At 37.8% G+C, this 27,498-nt stretch overlaps 1 protein-coding gene across 2 annotated transcripts in view; it reads right to left on the reverse strand.

The window, feature by feature from the left end:
• Positions 1–286: 286 nt before the first annotated feature.
• The window catches only part of LOC149086989 (ATP-binding cassette sub-family G member 1-like), a 44,348-nt gene continuing 17,136 nt past the window's right edge, over positions 287–27,498 (reverse strand). The window contains exons 3-13 of one of the 2 annotated variants that reach the window (XM_089231832.1): positions 25,472–25,586; positions 22,712–22,901; positions 21,294–21,439; positions 17,322–17,445; positions 17,120–17,234; positions 14,407–14,621; positions 11,704–11,805; positions 10,012–10,180; positions 5,635–5,735; positions 2,477–2,632; positions 287–800 (exon numbers count right to left, since the gene is read on the reverse strand). In XM_089231832.1, the coding sequence (XP_089087958.1) occupies positions 456–800; positions 2,477–2,632; positions 5,635–5,735; positions 10,012–10,180; positions 11,704–11,805; positions 14,407–14,621; positions 17,120–17,234; positions 17,322–17,445; positions 21,294–21,439; positions 22,712–22,901; positions 25,472–25,586 (1,778 nt within the window). In that variant the 3' untranslated portion in view covers positions 287–455. The remainder of the gene's footprint in view (positions 801–2,476; positions 2,633–5,634; positions 5,736–10,011; positions 10,181–11,703; positions 11,806–14,406; positions 14,622–17,119; positions 17,235–17,321; positions 17,446–21,293; positions 21,440–22,711; positions 22,902–25,471; positions 25,587–27,498) is intronic. The other variant, XM_089231834.1, reaches the window with a different exon arrangement.

Genomic DNA, 27,498 nt, shown 5'->3' on the forward strand with positions numbered 1-27,498 from the left:
ATTAGGGGAAAAACGCGTTTTCCGTTATCTATTGGAAAAGAATGACCATTTCATCAATTTCATCAATTGGGCACATGGGGTCTACATAAAAAGTGTTAGGGTTGTTTTTTTTTTTTTTTTGTATACAACCCACTGAGAAATTTAGGTCATTTTGAATAAACGCACGTCATTCGAAAATTTTTTGTAATTGAAAGCGTTTCTAAAATCAATAGTCGCAGAGATATCCGGTGTGCAAACAATGTGAGACAGCCTGTATTGGTAAAAACATGACTGGAAAGTCATAATAACCAGCTTGTGGAATTTTTATTAAGAATAAGAGAGAGAGAGAGAGACAATGGCATCTCACAAGGAGGGAGCAACAGAACAACTTCACTCATTATTTACACAATCATTACCATAAAATTCACAATGTTTATAATATAAACCGATTTGCTCTTCTTTATTAATGCGATCTCTCACGATTTGTGATAAGTGTCCAATTTGTGCCGGACAGCGTAGTAACCGATGATCTTGAAGACAACGACGAATAACAACGGCACCATGAAGTAGATGTAAACTTCGGATTCGTAGACGGAGAAATAATCGAGGAATTGGCTCGGCTTCCGACAAAACAACTTGCTGCACTCCGTTACGTTCCTGCCCATGCCGTAAATTGTGAGGCAAGCCGCCTGGAACAAGTACCGGGCGTACGACAGGTACGACAGCCACTTCATGTATACGGGCATCGTATCGAAAGTTACGAAGAATCCTGCGAAAATCGCTATCGGTACGGACAGTGCCGATGCCATGTATACGGCTGTCTGCAAATAGGTAGAAAGAATCTGACATTAATCAATTGCGTTTCTTATAACACCACAACTAATACAACAAATAATAACAAACGATAATGTAAACGAGGGTGTTTCCTTAATCTTTTTGTACCCAAGGATCAGTAAAATGTCTGAAGCATTTCGACGGACCACTAAGGGTAGTCAGAGCTGCCACTTATGGGGTTTGCGGCAGGTTCAGTCAGACAAAAAGTGGTCCGATAGTTACGGAAATAGCTCTCTTGCCACTGAAATAGATAAGAGTTGCAGTCACACAGAGCCCCATGGTTTGGGAAGGCGGCGCACTTTCGGTAGTAGAAGTGAAAAATATACATATTGTCAAATACATTTTTTTGAAGTAAACAAGGTGTCTGAGCTTCAATTGACTTGATTCTGGAATTTTGAAAAAGTCTAGAAAAAATTATTTTTTTTATTAATTCTGAATCTCCATCGATTCTGTGTCTTTTTTTTCTCTCATGAATTCTGAATTTTCATCGATTCTGCGATTTTTCTCTCATTAATTCTGAGTTTTTATTAATTATGTGATTCTTTCCCTCTGAAATACGGGTAATATGACCATCCTACATGTACAAGGGCAGAATTACAGCATATCTGGTCCATGGACTGGGAAGCTTGTGGCTCCCCCTCTGTTTTATTGATCCATAGGATCAGTTTAGGGCTATTTATTTGTATTAGTACACATCTACACGCCCGAACTGGGAACACGTGCAGCTGAAGACTAGCATGCCAATTACTCAACTATCTAGCATGGGGGGGGGGGGGACACAACCTTTTCAATCCGCGGGCCAGATATGCGGTAATTCTGCCGTTCGCAAGTCAGAAACTTGTGTGTGTGTGTATATATATATATATATATATATATAGGTGACCGTATAACCGGTATTTTACGGGATATCCCAAGGTTCGGTCATCCCAACTTTTTTCCATAAAAAATTCCCCTTTTTTTCCTATATTTTCAACGTAGCTTATTGAATTTTGAAAAAATCAGAAATAAGATTTTCATTTTTTTAATGCTTTTGACAATTTTTCCGCTGTAATTGACAACCTTACTTGTCTTAGACAATTTGTTTTTTGCGGTGATTGACAACTTTACTTGCCTTTGACAAGTTTTTGGGCTGTAATAAGTAACTTTACTAGCCGTTAACAGTATTTTTTGCTGTAATTGACAACTTTTTTTTTTTGCATTTTGACAATATTTTTGGCTATGGCTTGCAACTTGCATTTGATAGTACAGATTCTGTATTCTGCCTTTGATATAGTTTTTTTTTAATCGTAATTGGTAACTTTACTTGCCGTTGACAAAATTTTATGGTGGCAGTAATTTATTAGCAATTCAACTCGCATTTGAGAGTTGTTTGCCATAGTTGGTGACATCCCGCATTCATCCTAATTTCCCGTATTTTTATGAAGAAAATATGGTCAGCCTATACTTTTATCACGTAGTGTTCATTAACAGTTTTCTACCGTTTGACCTTCCGTGGGCCGAATGGAACTTCTTGGCGGGTCACATTTAGACGCGGGACGGAGGTTTCACTCCCCTGATCTAGCGGCATTCAAAATTATTTGTGTTCCCTCTACCGCCATTCACCTAAAATTTGATCAGGCATTTTAATTTCAACCTGTATATATTTATATACATATATTCTGACCTGATGATCGAATACTGCTCCTATAATCAAGCTCATGCTTTGCCCGACGAGCGCCATGATAATCAGAATCAACGTGAACAGCATGAACCTCCATATTTCAGGCGGCTGAAACGTCATCCAGTAGACGATGCTGCTGAAAATCGTTGATAGAATGATCTAAATGGATTAAATGATACAAATGCGTTAATAAAATATAGTTCGTTTACCACAAGATAAAGAATCTCGGTCACGCATACATTACATCAGGGGGTTCTTGACCTTTTTTTCAGCCGCGAACCAAAAATCAACAACAAGATCAGATCGTGACCATGGGATTTTCGAAATTAGTGAAAAACCAGTGGCGCAATAATTAAATTTATTATAAAACTGTGAGAGGATTTTTAAGACCCATCTCGGAAGCCCCTGTGAATCAAGTCTGAGTCGGAACCCATAGCTTAAGAACCCCTGGCCGTAAGTGGATTTGTTCACTAATCTCGGAAGCTCCTGCGAATCCAGTTTGGGTCGTAACCCATAGTGCAAGAGCCCCTAGCTGTAATTGTACCCCCCCCCCCTAATAAATTTACATCACATTTCTTGGCATTGTATTCATGGGCGTATGCAGAACACTCCGAAAAATAATTGAAGGTGTTCCATAAATTCATAAATAGTTTATGAAAAAAAGTTATTCTCAAGAGAAGAAAAAAAAATGTTTTTATACAGGGGGGGGGGAAATTAGTTCACATTTTTATCGATAGAGGGTGCTGCACGGAAGCATATAAGGAGTGATTAGATTGGAGTTACCATCCGTCCCCCTTTTTTATGTGTCATATCAATCATATCATTCCCACGTTTCGGAAAATTCGTCCTTTTGCCCTGTTTTTCAGGTTTCCGGAATCATTCCCCCCTTTTTTTTTCTTCAAAGGAGTTTTTTTTTTTTGAAAGAAGAAAACTGCAATATCCATTTTGAGAATGCCATTGTTTGCTCATCAACAGCAGATACCCGGGGGGAGGGGTGTTACCTATTCCATTGAGAAAGAAAGAAAATAGGATTCAAACAGCACTCAATGCTGATTCCTCTTTGGAAAACACACTCCCGAAAGATGAAAAAAAACTTCTGAGGGTATAGAAAGAATTCATCCCTTGCTCCAGGCGAAGTAACAAAACTGACTGTAGGAGAGACTACAGAGTCGCTCTCGTAATCTGCAAAAAAAGTCTACTTTTTGCAGCTTATGACAGTTCTACTTCACGAGCATCTACTATATCAATAATATTTGTTCCTCTCTTTGCTGACAACCTATCTGGTGAATTCGAATAACCTTTTTCATAACTAGAGCTCGGATGCGTACGTGCGTATGCATTTGCAAATTCTGACCTTTTGCAGGCTTAATGCACACAAATGCATAAAATTGCAATTTTCTTTACATTTACCAACATTTTTAAACATAAGCAACACCACTGGTCGAATCCATAATCCAAGGCTGTAATTTGAACAAAAGTTCCGGTGAATTTAAATAATTTATTTGCGATTTATCATATTTACGAGCTGGGGATTACACATAATCACCGGTAAATGTGAAAAAACGAAATTTATTAAACTTGGTTGACAATTGGTTGATAATGCATGATAGCCGGTGATTATGCATAATATCCGGATTTATCACATTTCCGTAGCATATATAGCTGTTCTGATTTAGCTGAGAAAAGTTTTTTTTGTGGTGGTGGTTCCTCTTTTTGGAAGAAAGTGGAGAAAATTTAGGAAAATGACGTCATCAAAGAGTGAGAGCTCAGGCGTCCTCCTTCCTCAGTTTTCGAATCTGGTAGCCCTAGGCTAGACCTAAACATTCAAGCTCTTCTGTATCCGAAAGAAGAAAGTTCAGAAATGAGATGTTAACCGTGCACCCTTCATTTTATAGGACTCTGGTGTGTATATTTCTAGTGATTTGCTTTCGTACAGCGCTCTTCATCAACAAAAATTTGAACTAATTTTTTTGTATTACAAAAAATCTTCCCTTCGTATATAAGATCAACTTTTTTCGCAAATCGCATTCAAATAGATATACCAATTCCTTCAGTTTTTATGAATTTTAAAATTATTTATGAATTCATAGGACGCCCTGTACTTCAAACCTTTCCAGGATAAAATTTACGTATCTCTCCTGTAACAACTGTTTTCTTTTAATTCAGAAACAAATATTTATCAGAAAATGCTTGCTAAGTACTTAGAATCAATTTATTTATAGTTGTATTAATTTTAATTTTTTACGAGAAGTTCATAGTTATTGTTTTGTAAGTTGTGTTTTGTTGAAATGAAAATTAACGTGTGCGTTTAATCGATGTGCACAACAATCCCCAAAAATTATTTCAAAAAAAATATTTAAGTGCCCTGAAAAGGGATACTATAATATGTGAATATTAATGAAAATAATATACAATTATATAGCATAAGCTATAATACCCGACAAACCAGTCACGGCCCAAGCTCTGCCCGGCGCTGCCCGGGTTTTCTTCAATTACTGGAAGCATTAAACAAGTGACAAACCATTGTAAAAGGCATATCTGAAACGCATTGCTAGAGAACTAAGGTAACCAAAGTAAACATTCCGAAAGTGTTTGTTGAAGCCCAGAAACCATTGTCGCCTGACAGTTTTTGCCCAATTCGGGCATTTGCCTAGTTCTGACAAACTTTTAAAGCAGCCTATCGTTCGAGTCGGGCCCTGTTTGGTATATATGCAAAATTTGGCAACGCGATCAGTCTAAAATTGTAGATTTCTATAGAGAACATAACACACAGACAAACAGAGAAAATCAATCTATGTGCATGAAATTGATTTTGTGTGTGTGTGTTCTCTGTACAAATCTACAATTTTAGATCGATCGTCGTCAAATTTTGCATATATACCAAACGGGACCCAACTTGAACGATAGGCTACTTTAAAACTTTCTTAGAGCTGGGCAAATGCCCGAAATGGGCGAAAAACCGTCAGGCAACAATGTTTCCTGGGCCTCAACAATCACTTTCGGAATCTTTACTTTGGCTACAGTGGTTCCCTAGCAATGCGTTTCAGACAGGCATATGCCTTTGTAATGGTTTGTCACTTTTTCAATCTTCAAAGTAGTTGTAAAAAACTACGGACAGCGCAGGGTATTATAGCTAGTTTTATATATGTATATAGATAAACCTGATAAGGCAACTCAGTCAACGTTCTTGCCAATAAATATGCTTTCAGGTCGTACCAGTTGTTCAAGTATTCACGGGAAATAACTATCCGCTCGATTGGAACTGTCATCAGTAAAAGAAAAGAAATAAATTCGGTTTATATGACGAAAAAATTATCATAAAAAACTGCATAGGTACCAAACGCATTTTTTTAGTGATATTTTATAAGTGTATAATATCATATTCTTATGTTGATAAAAATGTTATTAGTGCTATAGTGCAGTTTCTAAAGTAGTATCTACCGAGTGTTTCAGAAAGAACTTCCTAATTTTGAATAATAATAAAATCCCTGATAAAATTAGGAATAAGTAATTTACTTTGCCAAGTCGTTCCAAGTGCAATCAATTTGCATAATCACTTATGTTCATTGATAAATGATTACGCATTGGTCATTGAACAGTAAAATAGGTTTAAATAACTTTTGTAAGAATTAAGTCTTAATTAATATTTTCTTGATTTTAAAAGTATATCGATTTTATGTTTCCTGCAATTCAGTTGGACATTGCAAAATTTAACTTACAAATTTACAATGTGTATAGTATTTTTATTTTTGCACTTCCCCTTTTCCTGTAATAATTTTTCATAATGTACAGTAGATAACAAACAGTAATGAAGTACTGGCCTACACTAAGAGCTCAGGGTAAACGAGAGCCAGTGTTATCTAGTTTTAAGAGGTTAGAAAATATAAATAGGAGTGGGTTTTGGAATAGAAAGGTTGTTTTTTTAATGATATGGGTATGATAAGAAATGAAAATTTATAGAACCCCGGCCTATCTGGCCTACCCTTCCACCACATTAGGCCGGATAGTTGAGAATATACTTTGCTGTATTTTCCTGCATATAATCCTCAGATTACACGTTAAAGAAAGCATTTGAACTTGTAGATACGGATTATATGCCACTGCAAAATTATCTCCAGCTTTTTTGTTTGCTAAAGAATGGAATAGAAATAACTTTTTCTTAACATTTATAAACAGTGATAAATGCAAATAGAAGTTCATCTAGATCAAATAATTTATATCAAGTGCCAAAAACAAATAAAACTATATTTCAAAAGAGTTGTAGATATACTGTTCAAAAAATAATGAATCTATATCGTGCAATTCATCATACAAATGATAACATATATGAGATCCAATAACAATATCATTATATTTTAAATAAACACCAGTTTAGAATATATATTAGAACAATAGGCTAATACATTATGCAACAATACAATAGAGCAACTCATTTGCATGTATATAATTTTTTTTTAAGTAATAAAAATTTTTTTAAACTAGCTATAATAACCCGGTGCTGCCCGGGTTTTCCCCCATATGCTCCCAGCATCAAAGAAGTGACAAACCATTGTAAAGGAATATTCGTGAGTGAAACGATTTGCTAAGGAATCACAGTAACCAGGTAAACATTGTAAAATCTCTCATTGTTGAGATCCAAAAAAATTTGTTGCCCGATCGTTTTTTTTTTTGCCCTTTTGCCCAAATTTGCCGAACTTTTAAAATGGCCTATAGTTCAAGTCCGGTCCTGTTTGGTATATATGCAAAATTTATTCATCGACGATCGACCCAAAATTGTAGATTTGTATAGAGACAGATAATCAACCTATATACATAAACTAGCAACAATATACCCGGCTCTTCTACAATTACTGGGAGGATTGAAAAAGTGATAAACCATTATAAATTAATATGCCTGTCTGAAACGCACTGCTAGGGAATCACGGTAACCAAAGTAAGCATTCCGGAAGCAATTGTTGAGGCCCAGTAACCATTGTTGCCCGACTGTTTTCACCCGATTCAGGCATTTTCCCAGCTCTAAAGTAGCATATCATTCACGTGTTTTTATATTGTATGTTTGTATATTGTATACGTATTTGTATTTGTGTGTTGTATTGTAATATTCTCCGACATATGTGTCCAGTACAAGTTAATGCAAAGCTAGCTGTGGTTTACGTGTCTGAAGTTATCGATCATTGAATAATTGAATACTTCGAAAGTTTCCCATGTTCGGGATCGGACATACAACACGCATGTTTGTTATGCTAAAAACTTTTGTGCTCTTCTTTAGCGTGTACAGATGTCGTTCAGTATGTCGATCCAGGGTGACCTTTGAAGGGAATGAAAAATTTTAAATTGCAAGCATTTGTTTCTCAGGTGATACCTTGACCTTGACTTTAAGAAGCAGCAGCAATTTAGCACTGCGCTAATGATTAGCGTTCGGTGCCCGCTAACGTTTTTCTCACGCGATCATGTGTCGCGTGCGATAAAAAACGATGTTACGGACATGAATAAATAACAACTAGCTCACTCGCCAAGGGCTCGGAATTCGGTCCCGCCCTTAAAAAAGAAAATGAAGATTTATATTATGAACATGTTTTGTTTGGAAATTGCGGACGATGTTGTTCAACGTGATCGGTATTCAAAATACGTCGCATGTCGTGTCTCATGTCCCGTATCAAGTACTAAAATAATTCTTGAAGCTACTTATTTTTTTGCACATTTCCTGTTTCAAATTCAAATCATCGTTTTTGTTGTTATGTTTTTAAAAATACTAACTGTAATACTATAATATTACACAAATTAATATTTATCATCGCAATCTCTACTGAAATGCTGTGGCACGCGACCTACACAAAATCAATAGGAGTGCTGTATACACGGTGATTCCATAATTCCCCTTGCCGCATTTTACTGGCGAACCGTTGATCCTAGAGGCATACTTTCAATTAGAAAAAATATCAAAATAACGCGTAGGCCTCAGATATACATATAGCATACATACTAAAAGCAATACTGAATTCAAAACCAAATGTGTTGAAAAATTCAAAATTAAAACACTTCAAAAGCCAGAGTATAACGCCCAAGGCAGCTGTATACACATAACTAGAAATTATAAAATTAGAACAAAGGAGACAAAAGAAGAAAATGAAAAAAAATACAATAAAATAAATGGAACAATGAGGAGGTCGTTCTCAAGGAGCTCCCCCCCCCCCCCCACTCACACACACATTGTCCCAAGAAGCAAAAATGTTTCTGTTGATGGTAAGCCAAAGAAAGGCATAGAATTACCATCAGTTCTCCCGACATTTTTGCGAAAATGGAAGGGAATAAAAGAAGAAAATGAAAGGATTTTTGCTTTGGAAGTCGAAAAAAAGCAAATATAACAAAATGCAAAAATTGAAAAAAAACTAGAAAGACACGAAAAATACATTAGTATCACAATATTTAATGGTATGAAATTCAACTCTTTAATGGTAATGCCACAAAACTGCGCCACATGGCGTCAACTAGCAAGTCAAAAACGTGGGTGAAGTTTCAAACCCGTAGAGCAGTGGTTCTCTCTAGACTGGCGGAGCCCTTTTCAGTATATAATTTCTATGGCGGATCCCTGTAGACCTCTTTTTCTTATTTATCTATCAAATTTGCTGATTTATTATATTTTCCTCGAGTTGCCACGGAGCACCTGTTGAGAACCACCGGCGTAAAGAGAGACCGATAACCGTTGCAACTCAAGAGGGGTTTTCAGGCTTCAATCTTAATTTCTACGAATCTTTCGGGAAAAAAAAGTAAATGATTTTCTTTTAAAGCATTTTCTGACTTTTTAAATGTGATTCTGATGCTTGGAAGGAACACACATTTTCTGGGAGATGTGAGGGATTCATTTTTAGTTCTTTACTGAAAACAAAACTTTATCCTTCTCCCGCCCCCACTGCGTCAGTCATGGCACCCCCGTCTACACAACAACACAGCCAACACCTTCTAGACCAGAAGGTGTAAGAAGAAAACCAGCACCCATTTGCTAAAAATTAATCCCTCACATCCCCCAGAAAATATGTGTTCCTATGGTTAGGAAGCCAAAGAAAGCATCACCCAAGAAATTCAAGCGTGGGGTTTTTTTTTTTTTCATAAGTGCTCAATGCAATCAATATTCATATAAATTTTGCAATCTTTTCCATTGTCAAAAAATTTAGAAAGTGAAAAGATATCGTGAAAATGACAAAAGTGCCCAAAAACTAAAAAAAAAAAACCAGAAAAATGTAAAAGATGCAAAAAAAAGCAAATTTCATCAACATCCGGGTCCTGGTAATAACTATACAAGTACTGTATTTGCCTTTGCAATATGAATGATGTATCAGAGTTCTACACGTTATTTGGGTGTTGTTTTCTAGCTGGAAGTATACCTCTATGATCTACGGTTGACCGATAATTTGCGACAAGGGGAATTAAGAAGTAATCATACTGTATAAATGCTGGTATTTATGCAGGTGTCTGGTCTATTCATGGTGTCTATTTTTCTTTCAGTGTCTTATACAATTTAGAAGAATATATTTACTCACACGTGATGACAGTCGCAGCCTTGGTACCGAACATCGCAAATATGATACAGAAGAAGATGAATCCGGCGTTATCTTGCATTTTGGAACCATCAGTCCCGATTCCATAAAACATTGTACCCATGAAGATTCCTGTGAGGGCATACATGATGAGCTGCACGTGGGTGACGATCTGTTAAATCAAAAAGAAAAATAACGAAATGAATTTCGAATTAACAGTGGCGTATTTACAGGGGGAGGGTGCTTAGCGGGCTAAAGCCCAGGGTGGCAAGTTCAGAGGGGGCAGCAGATTTGAGGAATGAGTGGCCGATGGAACTAGCAAAATAGAAGAAAGGAGGCAAAATTTGCGTAGCCCGCTACAGATCCGCGTCTGCCTGGAGAGGACGGACTAGATCAGCGAGTGACAATAACGAATGACCTAGAAAGTTTGCAAGTATGTGAATGACCGAAAGAGTGACCTAGAGCATGTGCAAACATGTGAATGAGCGAAAGAGTGACCTAGAGCATGTGCAAACATGTGAATGAGCGAAAGAGTGACCTAGAGCATGTGCAAACATGTGAATGAGCGAAAGGGTGACCTGGAGCATGTGCAAACATGTGAATGAGCGAAAGAGTGACCTAGAGCATGTGCAAACATGTGAATGATCAAAAGTGTCAACTAAGAAGTGAAGGACCAGATCAGTGAGCAACCGAAAGAGTGACCTAGAGAGTGTGTGAGCACGGGACTGAACGAAAGAGGGACTTGGAGTGTGTGCAAGCATGTGAATTCACAAAAGTGTGATTTAGAGAGTATGGGTCGAATGACCGAAAGAGTGATCTAGAGATCAAGGGATTACGTCAGTGAGCAACATAAAGAATGACCCCGAGTGTGCGCAAGCATGGAGTGACAAAAAGAGGTTGCAAGTATGTGAACGACCAAAACAGTGTGAAAACACGTGAAACCGATTGAAAGTGTGTGAGAACGTCAGTGAGAAAAACAGTGGGCAAGCTTGTGAGTGACAAAAATAGTGTTTGCAAGCATGTCAGTGACGGAAACAATGTATGAACATGTGAGTGACAAAAACAGTGTGTGAACATGTAAGTGACCAAAACGGTGTGCAAGCTTGTGAATGACCAAAACGGTGTACAAGCTTGTGAACGACCAAAAGAGTGATCTAGACAGGGCTACCGTTAAGAGCATCATCGGTCCCACTAATTTTTCTGAGGCCCTAGCTACTACTTCACCAAACACCAACTCTGACCATATCGCTATATTGCAATTTACTGCCATTAATGAGATGGGTTGGAAATGAAGGCGCTGTCTATCGGTGGTTGCTTCAAGTTCGTTAGGGAAAATATCTTATCTATGTCCTCCCTCGGATTCGAACCGGGGACCGTGACAGCAACCTGCACGGTGGTAGATGAGCATCTTATCACCACGTCACTCGGGCTGAGTCCCTAGCTTAGAAACCCTAGCGACAAGACTCGTGTAGCCCACAGGCGGCGAAATCGTAAATACGCCTCTGCTGAAATGAGGCTGTGCGGTTTTATCAGGACTTGAATATATGATAGCCTTAACCGTTTATTAAGATTTAGGATCACTAATCACTGTCGTAGTGCTTAACCTCATTTTTCCGATATCTCCATTTAGAGATTGATGGTTGCGAGACAATATTATATTAGCATTCACGTGAAAGAAAAACCATTAGCACTTACCGGATTCCTCAGACAGTTAATGAAATTCCTGTAGGTCAGAACCCGAAATTGATGGCAGAAGCTGGTGGGATATTCTTTCTTGTCCGTGTTCTTGAAAACCGTCTGGAATTAAATTCATTATTATTATTATTACGGTGCACGCCGCTTAATCTAATCGCATCGGGACTCGAGGTTTTCTGATAACAATAACTACATCTACAGGATATTATAATTGAAGTTCCCGTACTCTGAGTAGTTTTTCTCAAAAATTTCTTATCCGAATGCAGCCAAATTTTCATTATATTTTAATGTGACCATGGGAGAGAGATTTCTGAAATTGAAAAAAAGTCATATTTTTGACCACCAGATGAAAAAGTGGCGCTTTTTTTATTGCATTTTGCATTTCCCCCATGGTCCATATAGAGTATATATACCAAGTTTCAATGGAATACGTCTTCCAGAACTACATAGGTTGACGTAGTGTCGGTATACTGACGGGCGCTACGTTAGTCTGAGCAGTGTCAATATACTGAAACTGCACGGACCTATATAGAGCTCGTTCTGGTAGAAGTATTCCATTGAAACTTTAAATATACTCTACATGGACCATAGGGGGGAAATGTAAAATGCAATAAAAAAGCACCACTTTTTCATCTGGTGGTCAAAAATATAACATTTTTTCAATTTCAGAAATCTCTCTCCCATGGTCACATTAAAATATAATGAAAATTTGGCTGTATTCGGATAAGAAATTTTTGAGAAAAACTACTCGGAGTACGGGAACTCTAATTATAATCACCCTGTACTTCAAGCCAAAATTTCAATGAAAAGTAGCCAAATATAAAAAAGTTGATCATATATTTAAACTTTTGCTGCCATCTAGTGAGCATAATTCGAACCAAAATCGGAACTGCTGGTGTCCTTATAAGGGTTTTAGTCCTATGGAACGAATGATGAAAATGGTGCCCGCGACCGTATCTGAAAGTGACTGTTAATACCGGGTTCGAAATACATTATTTAAATAGGCTTTTTTTTTTGCCGGGATACTTTTATTTGGCCTTTAAACAGGGGTGGCCACATCTAAGGGGATGACCATTAAGAGGGGGTTTACTGCATTTTACTTTATAAAAGAACCACTTCAAAGCATAGATTGGCACAGAAATCAATATCTCCAGCTCACCGTGACACCCCTAACAGAGGTTGGCGACGCACACTTTGAGAAACACTGGCCTCCTACATTATCTTACAGGTTGATACTTAGCTTCAAATAATCAAGAAGAAAAAACTTTCGACGAAAAAACACTAATAATAACATAAACGTGATAACTATAAATAAAAAAGACCCGATCACTATAAACGAATGTTTTCCCATGTTAAGATATTGTCCCGTTCCGTACTTTGCCAAAGTGATAAGCATAGCAGTGATTATATGCAAATGTATAACTGCATATGCATTTGCATATTTGGCCATTTTTTAGCATTAGTGCATATAAATGCATAAAATCTAAGAATTTTCAAAAAAAGAGCATATTCTTAAAAACGTTTATTAAAAGCTAAATCACTTTTTTCAAAATTTTTCAAATGAATATTACTCATAATATTTTCATAACATCGGATATTTTTTTTTAGTGCATGTAATCCGAACTCTAGTGATAAGAATGCCCTAATGATAACATTATCCGTGATTGTAATAACCATCGTCAGTATATGGTATAGAGTAGATTTAGGTAGAACTGATACTAAGCGCGGATCTATGGGGGAGAGGGTGATCTGGGTGAGGGGTGATCACCCTCCCCAAGCGAGATAATTCAGGAAATACCGTATCTTCTTTGAACAAGAATATACTTCTATGTGTGATAATATTACGCGTACATTCAATCTGTCGAAAATTACTTGTATCGCCGTTTTTGATTAAATAAATTCAAGACAACTTCGACTGTGAAAAACGGGAAAAACTGGGACATTTTTCTTTTAAAAAGTCGGGAACGGAGGGGGAAAAAAAACAGAAATACCGGGATTGTAACGGAAAATGCGGGCGAATGCTGGACGCATGGTCAACCTATTGATGACGTCTATTTAATGAAGTACCGTCATTCGTACTGATATAATCACTGATACCACACAAGACAACATTTGTTGCGAAATTCAGTTAAAAGTGTAAGGTGACCATATGTCCCGTATTTCCCGGGACAGTCCCGGTTTTCTTCCTTTTTCTGGTCGTCCCGATTTTTTGCCAAAAGCGTCCCGGTTTTCCCCGTTTTTTACATGACGCCTATTTGGATTTTTATTCTTTATTGAAGTCAAAGATTGAAATTATTTTTAAACTCATACATTATATTATGATAATTACAACTATAGTAAGAAGATTAATCTCCCACATTTGTCTTGTTGAACGTTTTATTTCGTATAATTCATTTCTATCCACTGCAATTTGAAGTAATGCTTCGTTTCCCGCCATTGCGATTTTTCCGTAATTTCAGCAAACATTTGGCAACTTTGTGCACTTTTGGCGTTGTTCTCGGCGATAATTGGCGATGTCCTGTATTTTCCTTCTATTTGGAATCCCAATTTCCCGTATTTCTCTCAAGGAAATATGGTCAGCCTAGTTAAAAGGAAAATTGCAAAATGTTTTGGAGTTCATTACTACGATTTGTGCTGTATAAAAAGAAAAAAATAATATTATTGTTTTGAAGAGAGAATCGAGATCACACAATGATATTTTACCTGAAACCAAGCCATTTTCGGGATTTTTCTTTTTTCAACTCCACTAGACACAATGCTCGCAGTACTGCTCTCAAATGCAGTGCTGTTGCGTTTCCCGAGTAGCGGCTGTGACTTCTCCGAAACACTTTCTTCATCTTCATCGTATGAGGTTTTTTTAGCGGCTTCCTTAAGCCTCCGATTCCAATCCCCATGTTCACCCATAACAACTTCCATGACTGGAAATAAAAATGCATAATATATACAGTGAATTTCTATGTAAACATATGCAAATACCGCAATGTTTATGTTTCCAATAAAGTTCCCCCCCCCCCCCGGATTTTTCTTTCGCTTTCTTCTTGAAACTGGGTCGTACAGGTACAGTTCTTTGGGCGTTTTTTTTATGTATTCCAAGCGAGGAACCTGGTTGTGCAGAGTTTGGGAGGTCTTGATGGGACACCCTGTATATTTTCCTCACTCATCAGCACTTAAGGGCTTACTTAAGCCCCCTATTCCATGGAGAATAATTACGTAATATATACCCTCCACAATACTTTCCTCTTCCCTTTCCTTTCTTCGCGACCTTTATACTTAGAAACTTATTCCTTTCGTCTAACCACCTGAAACTGATTTGAAGGAAGTTTGAGAGAGGAAGTTCTTTGGCTTTACTCTGCCCAATTTGGTGCACGTGAATCCCTTCCCTGGAAAAATTTGTCGTTCACGACTCACCCCTGTTTTTTTTAAGCCAGTGGTTCTCAACCGGTGCTCCGTGTGCTCTTCCCAGGGGATCCGCGGCGACTCGAGGGAAATAAAATAAATCAGTAAATTTCATAGATAAAATATAAAAAAAAACAGATCTACAGGGGGTCCGCCATAAACAAAAGGGGCCCCTCGAGTCAAACAGGGCTCCGCCATAGAAATTATATACTGAAAAGGGCTCCGCGAGTCAAAAAAGGTTGAGAACCGCTGTTTTTTAAGCAATCCTACAGGGAAATGAAAGAGCAATTGCGGGGACGGGGGTACTTTTTTACTTTCAAGTAAGGATGGCAACTGACCACTACAGGTATTTCAATCTGAATGGTTTTCAATGCAAAAAAACCCCGTTATGTAGAAGATTGAGTGGGGGGGGGGGGGATCACTTTCTACACTTGAAGCTACAAATTCAAACGTGTAGACGCAGTTTAAAACGCAGAATTCTCGAATGCTTACTCTCTGTGTTAGTGGGTATGAATTACTATATTTATCAGAGTAGTAATTAAGAGTGATATGTAAGCATATCATCAGCATAATCGGAATGATGCAGTTTTAGTGCTGCATAAGCAAGTTGGAATTCAAACTATACAAAAGGTAAGGTATTTCTTGTGCTAACTGCGGGAAAATTAGAGAAAATAAAATTTCACACACATGCTGCGTAAATTTAATTTGATCCAACTATAATAATAATATATTGATCAATTAATTATAAAGTTTGGAATTCGTGTGGTAAAAACATCGTGTAATTGAAGTTGTGGGGCGCATAAATGAAACATTTTAACCTTAAAAGTATAAAAAGGAAGAAAACGCTTTATAAACGGAGGGAGTCGTGTAAACGGGGTTGGACTGTTATTTCGGGAATTCCTGAGAATTCTCGGGAAATACGATTTCGCGTTCCCGAAGGCTTCAAAATGTCGGGAAGTTGAAAACCCTAATCACAACTACTCTATCGATTCTTTATCTACCGACTGTACCTTAAAGCAGTATTTCTCAACCAGGGGCCCATATGGCCGCTTTGTAGTCCTGGGATATTCCAGGGAGCTACGGATGAAAATCAAGTGAAAATCGAACCATAAAAGGTGGTGGGGGGGGGGGTGCACAGAGAGCTATGAAAAGGAGAAATAATGTAGTGGGGGGGGGGGAAGAATTAGAAAGTGATACACTAATTTCAGAACCCAGCAGAATAGTCATAGTACCAGGTTCACCTTAACAAGAACCTACGCATAGGCCTATCTAATCATGGATTTGAGTGTCATATCAACAGGGGCGGGGGGGGGGGGGAGAATAAACGATTAAAACTATTACTATGATTTTTAGAGAGTAAATATGTACGCTGTAACTTCCAGCTAAGTCAAGCCACCAGAACATCAGTGATACCAATAATGCTGAAATGGCCCTGCATAAAACCTCCGCAAAAGAGAAGCCCGCTTCAATGCCGTCTTAACGCATGGGCCCACCTGGGCACTGCCCGAGGTCCTCGCAGAAGTGAGATCTGGTTGAAATTTTCTAAAATTTGCCGGTAGGGCCTCGGAAAAACCACTTGACTCGGGGGCCCATGATTCTCTTAAGACGGCCCTGGCCCGCTAGCCGAGGGGAGACTTTGTTTATAAAATTTTTGTCCGCTATAAATTTTCCCAAAAGAATCAATTTAATAAGTGTGAAGGTTCTCACTCCTGGATAGGAGGGGGGAGACCTAGATAAGACGGGGAAGCCAAAGAATGTTTATTCCTAAGGGGGCCCATGGGCAAAATATAGGTTATACTTTCGTGTAGCGGTTAGATAATTTGTTGTGTAATAACTGTAATTGTTTGTAAAACAGTTTTTTCTCTAATTACAACCAAAATGACCTACCAAATAATTTAGGTAATAATTATTAATTATTATCATTATAATTTTATTCATCATCTTCTTATTTTACTGTTCATAATATAGTACATAAAAGGGTTAAATAAATTAAATAGAAACAAATCTATCGATAAATTACCGAAATCCGCTATGTTATGATATTGAGGACAAGCCAACCCTTGTTCGTTCAAGAACTCTATCAACTTGGTCGTCGGACCCCGGTACATGCATTCTCCATCAGCCACCAGGTACAGCTGCGAGACGAATGTAATCATTTTTTTTTTTAAATGGAACATTCATATTATAATATAGCATAAAAATGTAAACAAACATTTGCATACTTGATCGAAGAGCTCAAAAACCCTGGCGCTGGGTTGGTGTATGGTACACACCACTGTCCGTCCTTCATCCGCCAATGACTTCAGAAGTTTCACGCACTGCATGCAAGAAGAACTGTCCAGACCACTGAAATGATCAGAGAAAAAAATCGTTATTGTGTTTAATAAAATTTAGGAGACATAGATATGAGAACTGTCATTGGTGATTCAAAGTTTCTCAAGCAATTGATATAATGCCGATTGTAGTGTTTCAAAAAGAAGTCCAAAAGCGTCGAAATGATCTCATTTCAACGCTTTTGGACTTCTTTTTGAATAGTGAATTTAGGAACAGTGATGGAAGTAAAGTGAAACAAGTAGTCCGTTTAATAGGCAGGTTTGGAATTTCCGATCACCGGTTTGTGAAATTAGTGACAACTCTGACTAACAGATGTCGTCACAGTCCTCTAAACAGTGATCGATATTCTTTTCGTAAACATGGTGCAAATCACAATGTTATTTAATCGATAGGGTAGGTATCCTTGCTGGGCAATCACATGACAAAAGTGAAGAGTGGAGTTTAAAGCCACTTTCATATGATGGGCACGTATACCCCACAGATGAACTGTTAAAGCTGATACAGCGTTTGAGGACAAACTGTAAACAATGACCTTCAAATGGCCCTACAGAAATAAGTCGCGAAATGAAACGGCCGTGGCGCCATCTATAAATTAAAACTGCAATCAATTTTAAAAACTTGTGTATTCAAAATTCCGAGTCATCGTTGGCATGCCCATCTTTCTTTCAGTGATTCGAAGTTACGTCTCTTCAGAGTTAGGGAGGCCTTTTTAAAGCACCCTGTTATTTGCACAATTCTTTGTTTTCCCATTTATGCTTCTAACAAATTGAAGCCAAATTCCAGGTTACTAAGGAGTAACCTGGTTACCAGGTTAAGACCTTTGAGTTAAATCCGTTTCCAAAACTTTTTTGTTCATCGCCCTACTTGCTCAGAAATTGTTTTTTCTCATTCTCCCTTCCTGAGCGACCCTATATTGTATCCGTAACTACAGCTATCTCCCTGGCCAAGATACTTTCTACTATGAAAAATACTGGCTCTAGATGTTTCGAAACTCGTTCAACCTTCATCAGAGTCATGAAATTTATCAGAATCATAGTACGTAGCCAATAATTTTGTGCAGGATACACCGAAAAATTCGCGAATGGTATTTCTTCCTACAGGCTGTCCCAATTTGTTTGTACAGTAAATATGTCTGCGAACGTTAACTTTAGAAACATATTTTCAAAATGTTTCAAATTTCCAGAAGGGTTGTATACATAAAACAATGGAAAATTCAATTTTTTTTGAAGACCGTGTGTGCTAAAACTTCTAATTAGTGAAATGCAAATGTGTCTGTGAGGGGGGGATTAACAAAAAATTGCATATCTTCAAATGCAATATTAACGGAGATATTTGACTATCAAGTTTTCATCATTTGTCGCTATTGATTGAGGGTGTGGTTCATAAATTGCGAAACGTAAAATGAATAAAAATTTCTGTATTTACCGAAATAATTGTCAGAAAAATATTATTTATTGTGAATAAAATAATAAAATGGTTAAGTTCATTTTGTGTGTGTACAGTTTTGAGCCAATGAAAATTCGCCAACATATTAAGTTGCCACAACATAATGATTTTATATGCAGTCGAATCCCGTCATAACGAACTCTAAGAGACAGGAAAAATCCCTTCGTAACAACGAAATTTCGTTATAAAGGAATTCCAGGTTACCTAGCATTGTTCCTATGTAAACTTATTTGGGAGATTAAAAAAGTGTTCGTTAAAACGAGATTTTCGCTATAACGGTATTCGTTAAAATGAGATTCGACTGTATTCAATATCTCAATGAATATTGCATTTAAAAATATGAAATTTTTTGCAAATGACTTTTCAGAGTAGCACATACATTCAATTTATTGAAAGTTCTAGCAAACGGGGACTGTATGGAAACTGTATGGACTGTTTTTCGGTTGTCAAATTAGAAGGAAAATTATCCTCATATTTTTTTTTTTCCTAAAGACAAATATGTTTAAACTTGGATCAGATAATGTAAATAGGCTTGAATGGGTTCCACGAGTTATCAATATTCCAAAATTCCTACTTTGATTTTTTATTGTTCTCGATGTTTCATTCATACTTCCTTGTAACGACCATCCAGTGACTTTTTTTTTTACAACCTAACTGATGTTTACGGTAGTGTGTGGTCATGAATGCCTGATTTCGGTCATGAGGGATTTCTACTAATAACATATTTAGACAGTATTAGTTTCAATATCCAAATTTATAATATATGTTTGCCTTTTAATCCTGAATGTTGCAATATCCTTTTCCCACACAGAATCAACATTTACTTATTTATAACTAGCTGTGAATACTAATAATATTATATTTACGCTTCCTCCACGTGGGGAATGGAATAAAAGAACTTTACTTAGTGAGATTATTCAAACTTTTCGGACTGTTATGTCGTGTTCGAGACTTTTTATCAGCAGACGTTTCATCAACTACCGTGATGGACATCGTCGGTGCAGATGACGGAAAGCAAGGTGACGAAACGATTTCCTTGAAAGTTCCTGATCTATTGGTGCTTCGGTTAGAGAAGCAGCGGAATTAAGCAGCACCTCCAAGAGATGGATCTCACACCTCTATCTCTAGGAGGTGATAAATTAAGGCGACTATATACTGTACGGTAGAGGCACTGGAATGAACTAGGCTAACTCATCATCCGCCATTATTGTGTACTGTGACGTCAGTGTTATCGCTACAGCCAATAGCTGCCCTCTGCGCCGTTCTTTTTTTTTAACATCAGACATCACATAGAAAATCGGTTTTCCAGTGGCTAGAGGCGGAATCTGTGTCGTTGTCGTGACTTGAAACAAGTGACGTACGATGTTGGTATTACGTGGCGGTTTCTGATTGAGTGGGTAGGGATCGAAGGCGCCAAATTTGAATGAGAGATCGGAAATCGAAAGCGGTGGTTTTTTTTTTTCAAGTCTTGATCGTGGTTTTCTGTATTGCTGGGTGCCATGTTTTACTCATGTAGAGTTTCATCTTTCTTCCCTAATAAAGTTTCCTTATGTTCATATACAAATCTCTATTGTTTCGTGGTTCAGCGGGAGCCAATCCCCACTCACCCAATTAGTAGCTGCTACGTCATACCTCCTCCTAACTAGATCATGACTCACCGCTCTGTCTCAATGAAGATCTATAAGCAGGTGGTCGAAGAAGACCTTGGCCATGCTGGAAAATGTGCGTGATTGTGTTGCGAACCTTACGTGAAGTTTGTTTCTGTGTGATGTCTGTTATAGTGCTTCTATCTGCTATCAATTATTCAAACTATGAGTGAAGTGTAATGATTGAATAATCGTATCGTTGTAAATACGTCATACCAGCCACTACTAAAACAACTCAATACCAACTCAATACCAATGCCACGCCAGGCCAAGTCATACCAACATGGATACTTCACTTGTTCCACGTCACAACGACGAAACAGATTCCGCTGCGTCTCCAGCCTAAGCACCAGCAAAACACGGTAGAGCCCTCCGGAAACCCAAGGCTGACTTATCCACCATCTTTGTGCAAAGTTTGAAGTCAATATTATTGCTACACCGATGGCTGTTTCCTATGACATTTTTTTACTAAACGATTAAACGTCGCTTTAATTGAAAACTAGTTTTTCCACCCTAAGATGATGGGCGATGAGTCTGCCCAGTATATATTCAAGGTGCCTTAGATCGCGGTCTTCCGAGGAAGTCGGTTCGTCTCTTTGGTTGCCGTCACCTGTGCCGATGATGTGCACCGCAGTAGTGGACGAGATGTCTGCTGATGAATAACCACGAACACAGCCTTAAAAAGTGTGAACACTCTTGCAAACTCCGGTCGTAAGAAAGCTTGCCATCTCTTTTCAACTTAATTAGTGATTACGAGAAGCATTCTACCTTGTCGGTTCATCCAGAAAAATTATGGGTGGATTATTGACGATCTCTTGAGCGATGCACAACCGTTTCTTTTGGCCTCCCGAAAGTTTTCCGGCTTTGGTGTTCCTGGATTCCGATAAACCCAAAGCAATCAAAGTCTTCTCGACCTGGAAAACGTAAGATAAATTAAAATTTGAGCAACGCGTGTGTTTATTTATGCTTTATGTTAGAGAAAACTACAGCTTTATGCACCTCGTAAAAATTCCTCTGTAGAATTTCTAGTGAATAGGTACATGCCGGAATTTGTGTTCTGAGTGTATGTGTGGTCCTAACTAATTTATGTTGTCGAAGCCATGCTTCTTGCTGTCGCTGCTATCTGTTTTTCATATTTCGAGATGTAGATGGTAAATGCTTGAATTTTCATGTCATAAAAGAAACTAGAAAGGAATTTGCTTCAAACCATCAGGAGGTAAATACAGGAATATACTTGTAATATAAATTCCGTAAGATGGTTATTATGTCTTCTCATTCATGTGTTTTTATCAATATAAACAAAATATATATATATACATAGAGGGAAGGTATAAGGGGACGTCCAACTATCCCAGTATCGTCACGCGGGGTAGCAAAAGGTAATAAAATGACTTTGTTTTCGACACAAGCCTCAAACTTACTCCATCTGGGGATATTTATAGCTAACACTAATACTAAGACCAAATTTTATACTGAGACTTTCGAAGGCATGGGACTCTTAAGTTGTGAAAAAGAAAACTGAGCCAAAAAGTCGCCAATATGGTAAGCTTTTTGTACGTCAGAGTTTGAAAAAAAAAGGTAGATAATTAATTTAAAAAAATTTAAAGCATCCTTATTCAGGTACAGATATTCTCCGAATGATCAATTTACGGACTTTGAGATACGAACCGAACCATGTGGTGCTTTTGGTGAATCCCAGATCGACCTTGGCGATATTCGGCAAAAATGTTTCAACCAGACTCTCTATGTTCTTCCCATACACGTTCAGGAATTATATTGTTTTCAAAGGATATACTAACTGCTACTTAAAACTGTACATGCCCCTCGTAAACATTCCTCTGCGAAATTTCTATGAATTGGTACGTTCCGGAATGTGTGTTCCGAGTGTATGTGTTGTCTTAAGTGAAGATGATAAATGCTTTTAGAGAACACCAGAGAGGAACTTCCTTCAAAACAACTGGAGGTAAATACAGGGGAAAAAAATGAATCAAGATTTTTCGAATAAATGTCGTCGTCCTCAAAAAACAAATTACACAAACAAAAAAAGCAAAGATTTTTATCAAAATTATGCTTTAGAATCCGAGTTGTTTGTTCATTGTTTGTAAGGAAAATTTTTTATTCCTAATGTTTGTTGTTAAAATACAACATTGTGTTTTGGAATAAAATCACTATGGGTTTCCTCTTACCAAAACATTTTTTTCGCCCTTATCCATCGTATCCGGTAGTTTCAGAGCCGCTGCCAGGCTCACGGATTCTTGGACAGTCAAATAAGATAGTACGTGGCTGTCTTGAACAACGTAGCAAGACAAATTACGAAAACTGTTCGTCTCTCTATTGGATCCGTTCACCAGGACTCTTCCACTGTAGTTCTTCTTGCTGAAAATAAGAAATAACAAAAGTAAAATACAGTGGAACCTCGTTTATACGTCACTCAGTTATACGACGCTTGTCTGCAGTACCAATTGTTTCCTATACCTTTATTCTAGTGTCAAAATAATTCATTTATTCGACGTAAAACCTCAATTATTTAACGTTTTCAGTTCAAGTCGGACTCCGAATCTTTTGGGGGAAAAACGTCATTTATATCCATCAAATGAGCAGTTTTTGTATGCATTGAAAACACGTTGCTGCAGCAGCTCTTCTTGCGTATTCTAACCGCAAACGCCATAAATTTTAGGGTGATTGCTAACGTTCACGAAAATAGCCATTTAGGGTGAACGCTCAAGTGATTTGTTTATTACTTGTTTCTGAGAATACGCAGACGCAGCGAGACCCTAAGAAACGGTTTCGAGTGTTTTGACGGCAATATGTCCTTTTAGAATTTCTCTCAATGTTTTCATCGTTATCCCCAGAGGGTAAGAAAGTTCACACGCATCGTAAGCATTAGGAGGGTATAGATACTCGCGACAACGGTACTCGTTGTAGCGAGATTTCAATGTAAATATATATAATACAAGTAATATTTACTTGATAATATAAGAATGATAAACAAAATTTGGAAAATAGTTTCGTAACGGATGATCATGATCTGATTCCGTAAAGCAGGCTCTCAGCATGGTCAAATAATTCTGCAGTGATGCTGATTCGAGAACAGGGAAATAATGTAGAGGCTAAAGGCTACTACAAAACCATACACCTCGTCCATATTCCTCTGCGGAACTTCTAATGAATTGGTACATGTTGGAATGTGTGTGTGTGTGTACGTATAGTGAACCTTCCTTGAGGTTTGTTTCTGTGTAATGCTTGTTGTGTGTAGTGCTGCCATCTGCAATCAATTTTTTGTAAACTATGAGTTTTTTCTCAACACTCATAGTGAGTGAAGTGCAATGAATGAATAATTATACCGTGAATATTATTATAACGGAGAGATCGGCTCGCATTCGCGCCGCGAAGTTTTGAACCATAGGAAACCAACTTCAGCTGACCACCACTGTGGCGACGGTGGGGTTTGAACCCGGATACTCGCAAAGAGGCTAAAGGCTGAAACACACTACAGTGACGTGACTTCCCGTCATGTCAGACACATTGTAAATTCTGATTCGTGGATATTCTGCGACACGTGGGAATTTCCCGTCATATAATTTCAATGTCACCAAATTTCCATGAATCGGAATTTGCAACGTCTCTGACGTGACGCGATTATCACGTCACGTCAGTGTAGTGTGTTTTCGGCCTTAAGATCAATCTTATTATAATTACTAGATAAAATACCCGGCGTTGCCTGGGTTTTCTTCAATTACTGGGAGAACTGAAAAAGTGACAATTCCATAAAAAAAAAGGAATAAACTTATACTACTTCACCAAACACCAACTCTGGCAATATTGCTATATTGCAATTTACTGCCATTAATGAGATGGGTTAGAAATGAAGGCGTTGTCTATCAGTAGCCGCCTCAAGCTCGTTAGGGAAAATATCTTATCGCTATCTTCCCTTGTGTTCGAACGACGGGACAGAAACCTTCACGGTGGTAGACGAGCATCTTACCAACACGCCACTCTGGCGCTCCATACGTAATACTGGCACCATTAAAGGAGTCTTACAAACCATTGTGAAGACGCATGTCAAACGTATTGCTAAGGAACCACGGTAACCAAAATCTACATTCTAAAAAGTCATTCTTGAGGCGCAGAAACTATTGTTGCCCGACAGAATTTTGCCCATTTCGGGCATTTCTCCATCTCTGACGAAATTTAAAAGTGTTTCCATCGTTCAATCTGGGATCTCCTGGTTGGTATATACGCAAAATTTGGTGACTAAAATCGTAGATTGGTATAAAGAACATGCACACACACACACACAGAGAAAATCAATTTTATACATACAGGGTTATTCAAAACTCAACGTACAAACTTTTAGGGGAAGTAGAAAACGCAAAAACAAAACAGAATCACATAGGAATGTATGACTGGAAACTCCAACCTGATCAGCTGAAGGATAAACGAAGATGCAGAAATGACAAGTCAACAAAACGGGTGGAAATTACTCTTTATACTTTTTATTAAGCGATACCTTACACGAGGACACTACGTATACACGTTAAGTTTCACACAACAAGTGCTCAAAGCTCTTACCATCAACTTATTACTTATGCACAAAAACAATTGTCATACATTCCTATGTGATTCTATTTTGTGTTTTCTACCTTCCCCTAAAAGTTTGTACGTTGAGTTATGAATCACCCTTCTCTCGGATTTTCATGACCTGAAGATAAAACGTCGTTGCTGATAGGTTGAAAAAACTTGAATTTCGGGTGTTTTTTTTTTAACCAATCAGCATTTGGTCATAAAAATCCGAGCCCTAAAAATTACAAATTATTAAAATTTGGGAAACAGTTTCGTAACTCATGATAGAATTTTAATAATTGTGGGAAACTGTGACTAAATTTTCTAATTCGGGTAAATATTTAATACCCACACAAAAATAGGAATATATTATTTTTACTCACGAAAAACCAGATAAGATATTGAGTAGAGCTGTTTTTCCAGCTCCTGATGGGCCCATTATGGCCGTCAATTCTCCGGGGCTGACTTTTCCATTCAGATCTTTTAATATCTCTTTATCTGAAAAAAAGGATTCATTCATTCGTCTAAATTATAATTTATAATATCATAGGAAATTACTAATATATTACGGTTACTTACATTTTTCATTGTTGTGCCACTTTTTCCTCATTTTAATTTTCTGATTTTTTTTACATACGTTACTGTGAGAGCCCGTGGCCAGCCAACACCACCTATAGGACAAGGCCTCCGCACGAAGCTCGTGACGCAACTGAAGCAATATATCCAATGGCAATAGGAGAAATGGCCTTCTTCATTGACGTCACAAGCTCCGTGCGGAGGCCTTGTGCTATAGGTTGTGTTGGACCAGACCATTGTCGGAAATTCAGGCTTTCGCAGGCCCCTATATTCGATCCTCTATATCGATCCCTACAATTCGGGGTCATCGCCGCGTTGGCGTATTTTTTTGCGATAATTATGGCCATTTATAATTACCCATAGTTAACTATGATTATTATTGTTAGCTATGGCAACCCTGACGATCAAAGGAATCTGAATATTGATATCTTAGTGATACGTATATAGGGATCGACATATAAGGGCTGTCCAAAGCCCGGCGAAATCCCAGATTTCGGACGTTGGCCGGGTCAACTGAGGCTGGCCACCTCGCGAAGTGGCCAACTTCGGACTTTGGCAGTAACATATACATAGTATCAAGACTTGAGAATAAATACTGTACGATATTCTTAAGCTTTAATTTTTATATATCATCATTTACTACAAATTGAAAAATTATAACTAATACAGTAAAACCTCTCTTTTGCGGACACCGCTGGACGAAAAAAATCGACCGTAAAAGAGGGGTGACTGTTAATCAGGAGTTTGAAATGCATACTTTTATTATACAAAGGGAAATTATTATTTGACCGTAAAAGAGGGGTTACCGCATCTGCGGCGTGTCCGTTAAGAGGGGTTTTACTGCAGTAAAACCATGGGCAGAGATACGGGGGGGGGGGCATCAAAAGTGGAGTGGGCAGATCTAATGCATGTATGTAATGCAAATCATATGTATATGAATTGACATCATCATCATCGTGCCCCCCCAGCAATAATGACTTTGCCCCCCCCCCCCACAGACTTCCAAGTCTATCTCCGCCTATGAGTAAAACAAGCAACAGAGTATAATCGAAAGTAGTTTCGAAATCAGTGACAGAAACGATTTAAAAAAAGAAATGACAAGAGATCAAAGGGAAGAAACGCCACAATTTAACAAAATACAGTAAAACCTCTCTTTTACGGACACCGGCGGGACAAAAAAAACTCGTCCGTAAAAGAGGGGCGACCATTAACAAAGGGTTTGAATTTTATACTTTTATTATACAAGGGAAAATCATATTATTTTAGCCGTAAAAGAGGGTGACCGCATCTGAGGATTGTCCGTTAAGTATGGTTAAGCATTTCGAATTGCTTCAAAAGTGGGCAGTTAATTAATTTCTCAAATTGATTTCTTAATCTACGTATTCTTACGTTTGTTTACATCTGGCGAATAGGTGCATGAAATTAATAAAAATATTTTTATAGCATCAATTAATATTATTATAGCTGACAAAAAAATCGATTAATCGATTAAAAATTTTTGATTAACCGGTTAAAAATTTCAATCGATTCCCAGCCCTATTATTTACGTGCGTCTAGAGCCTGCGGTAGACCCAAAACCAGCAACCAATCACAAAGCAGCATTTTATGACGTCAGTAAATAGGGAGTGGAGAAGGTTTTTTCCTCTCATCTTCACTAGAGCTTGATCGCAGGATATGATCTTGGTTATTTGGCACGATTGTTGATTGACGCCAACATACTTGGCGACGTTTAATGATAGATATGCTTAATTTTACAAATGTTTTATAACCGCAATTAGTACAGTGGTTAGAGCGTAAGGCCGGCGTTAAACTATAAAAGTTTGATAAAATTTTC

The sequence above is a fragment of the Pholcus phalangioides genome, unplaced genomic scaffold (assembly GCF_987345545.1).
Source record: "Pholcus phalangioides strain wild (caught in Gottingen) unplaced genomic scaffold, Ppha-v1.0 ptg000004l_1, whole genome shotgun sequence".
Lineage (NCBI taxonomy): Eukaryota > Metazoa > Arthropoda > Arachnida > Araneae > Pholcidae > Pholcus > Pholcus phalangioides.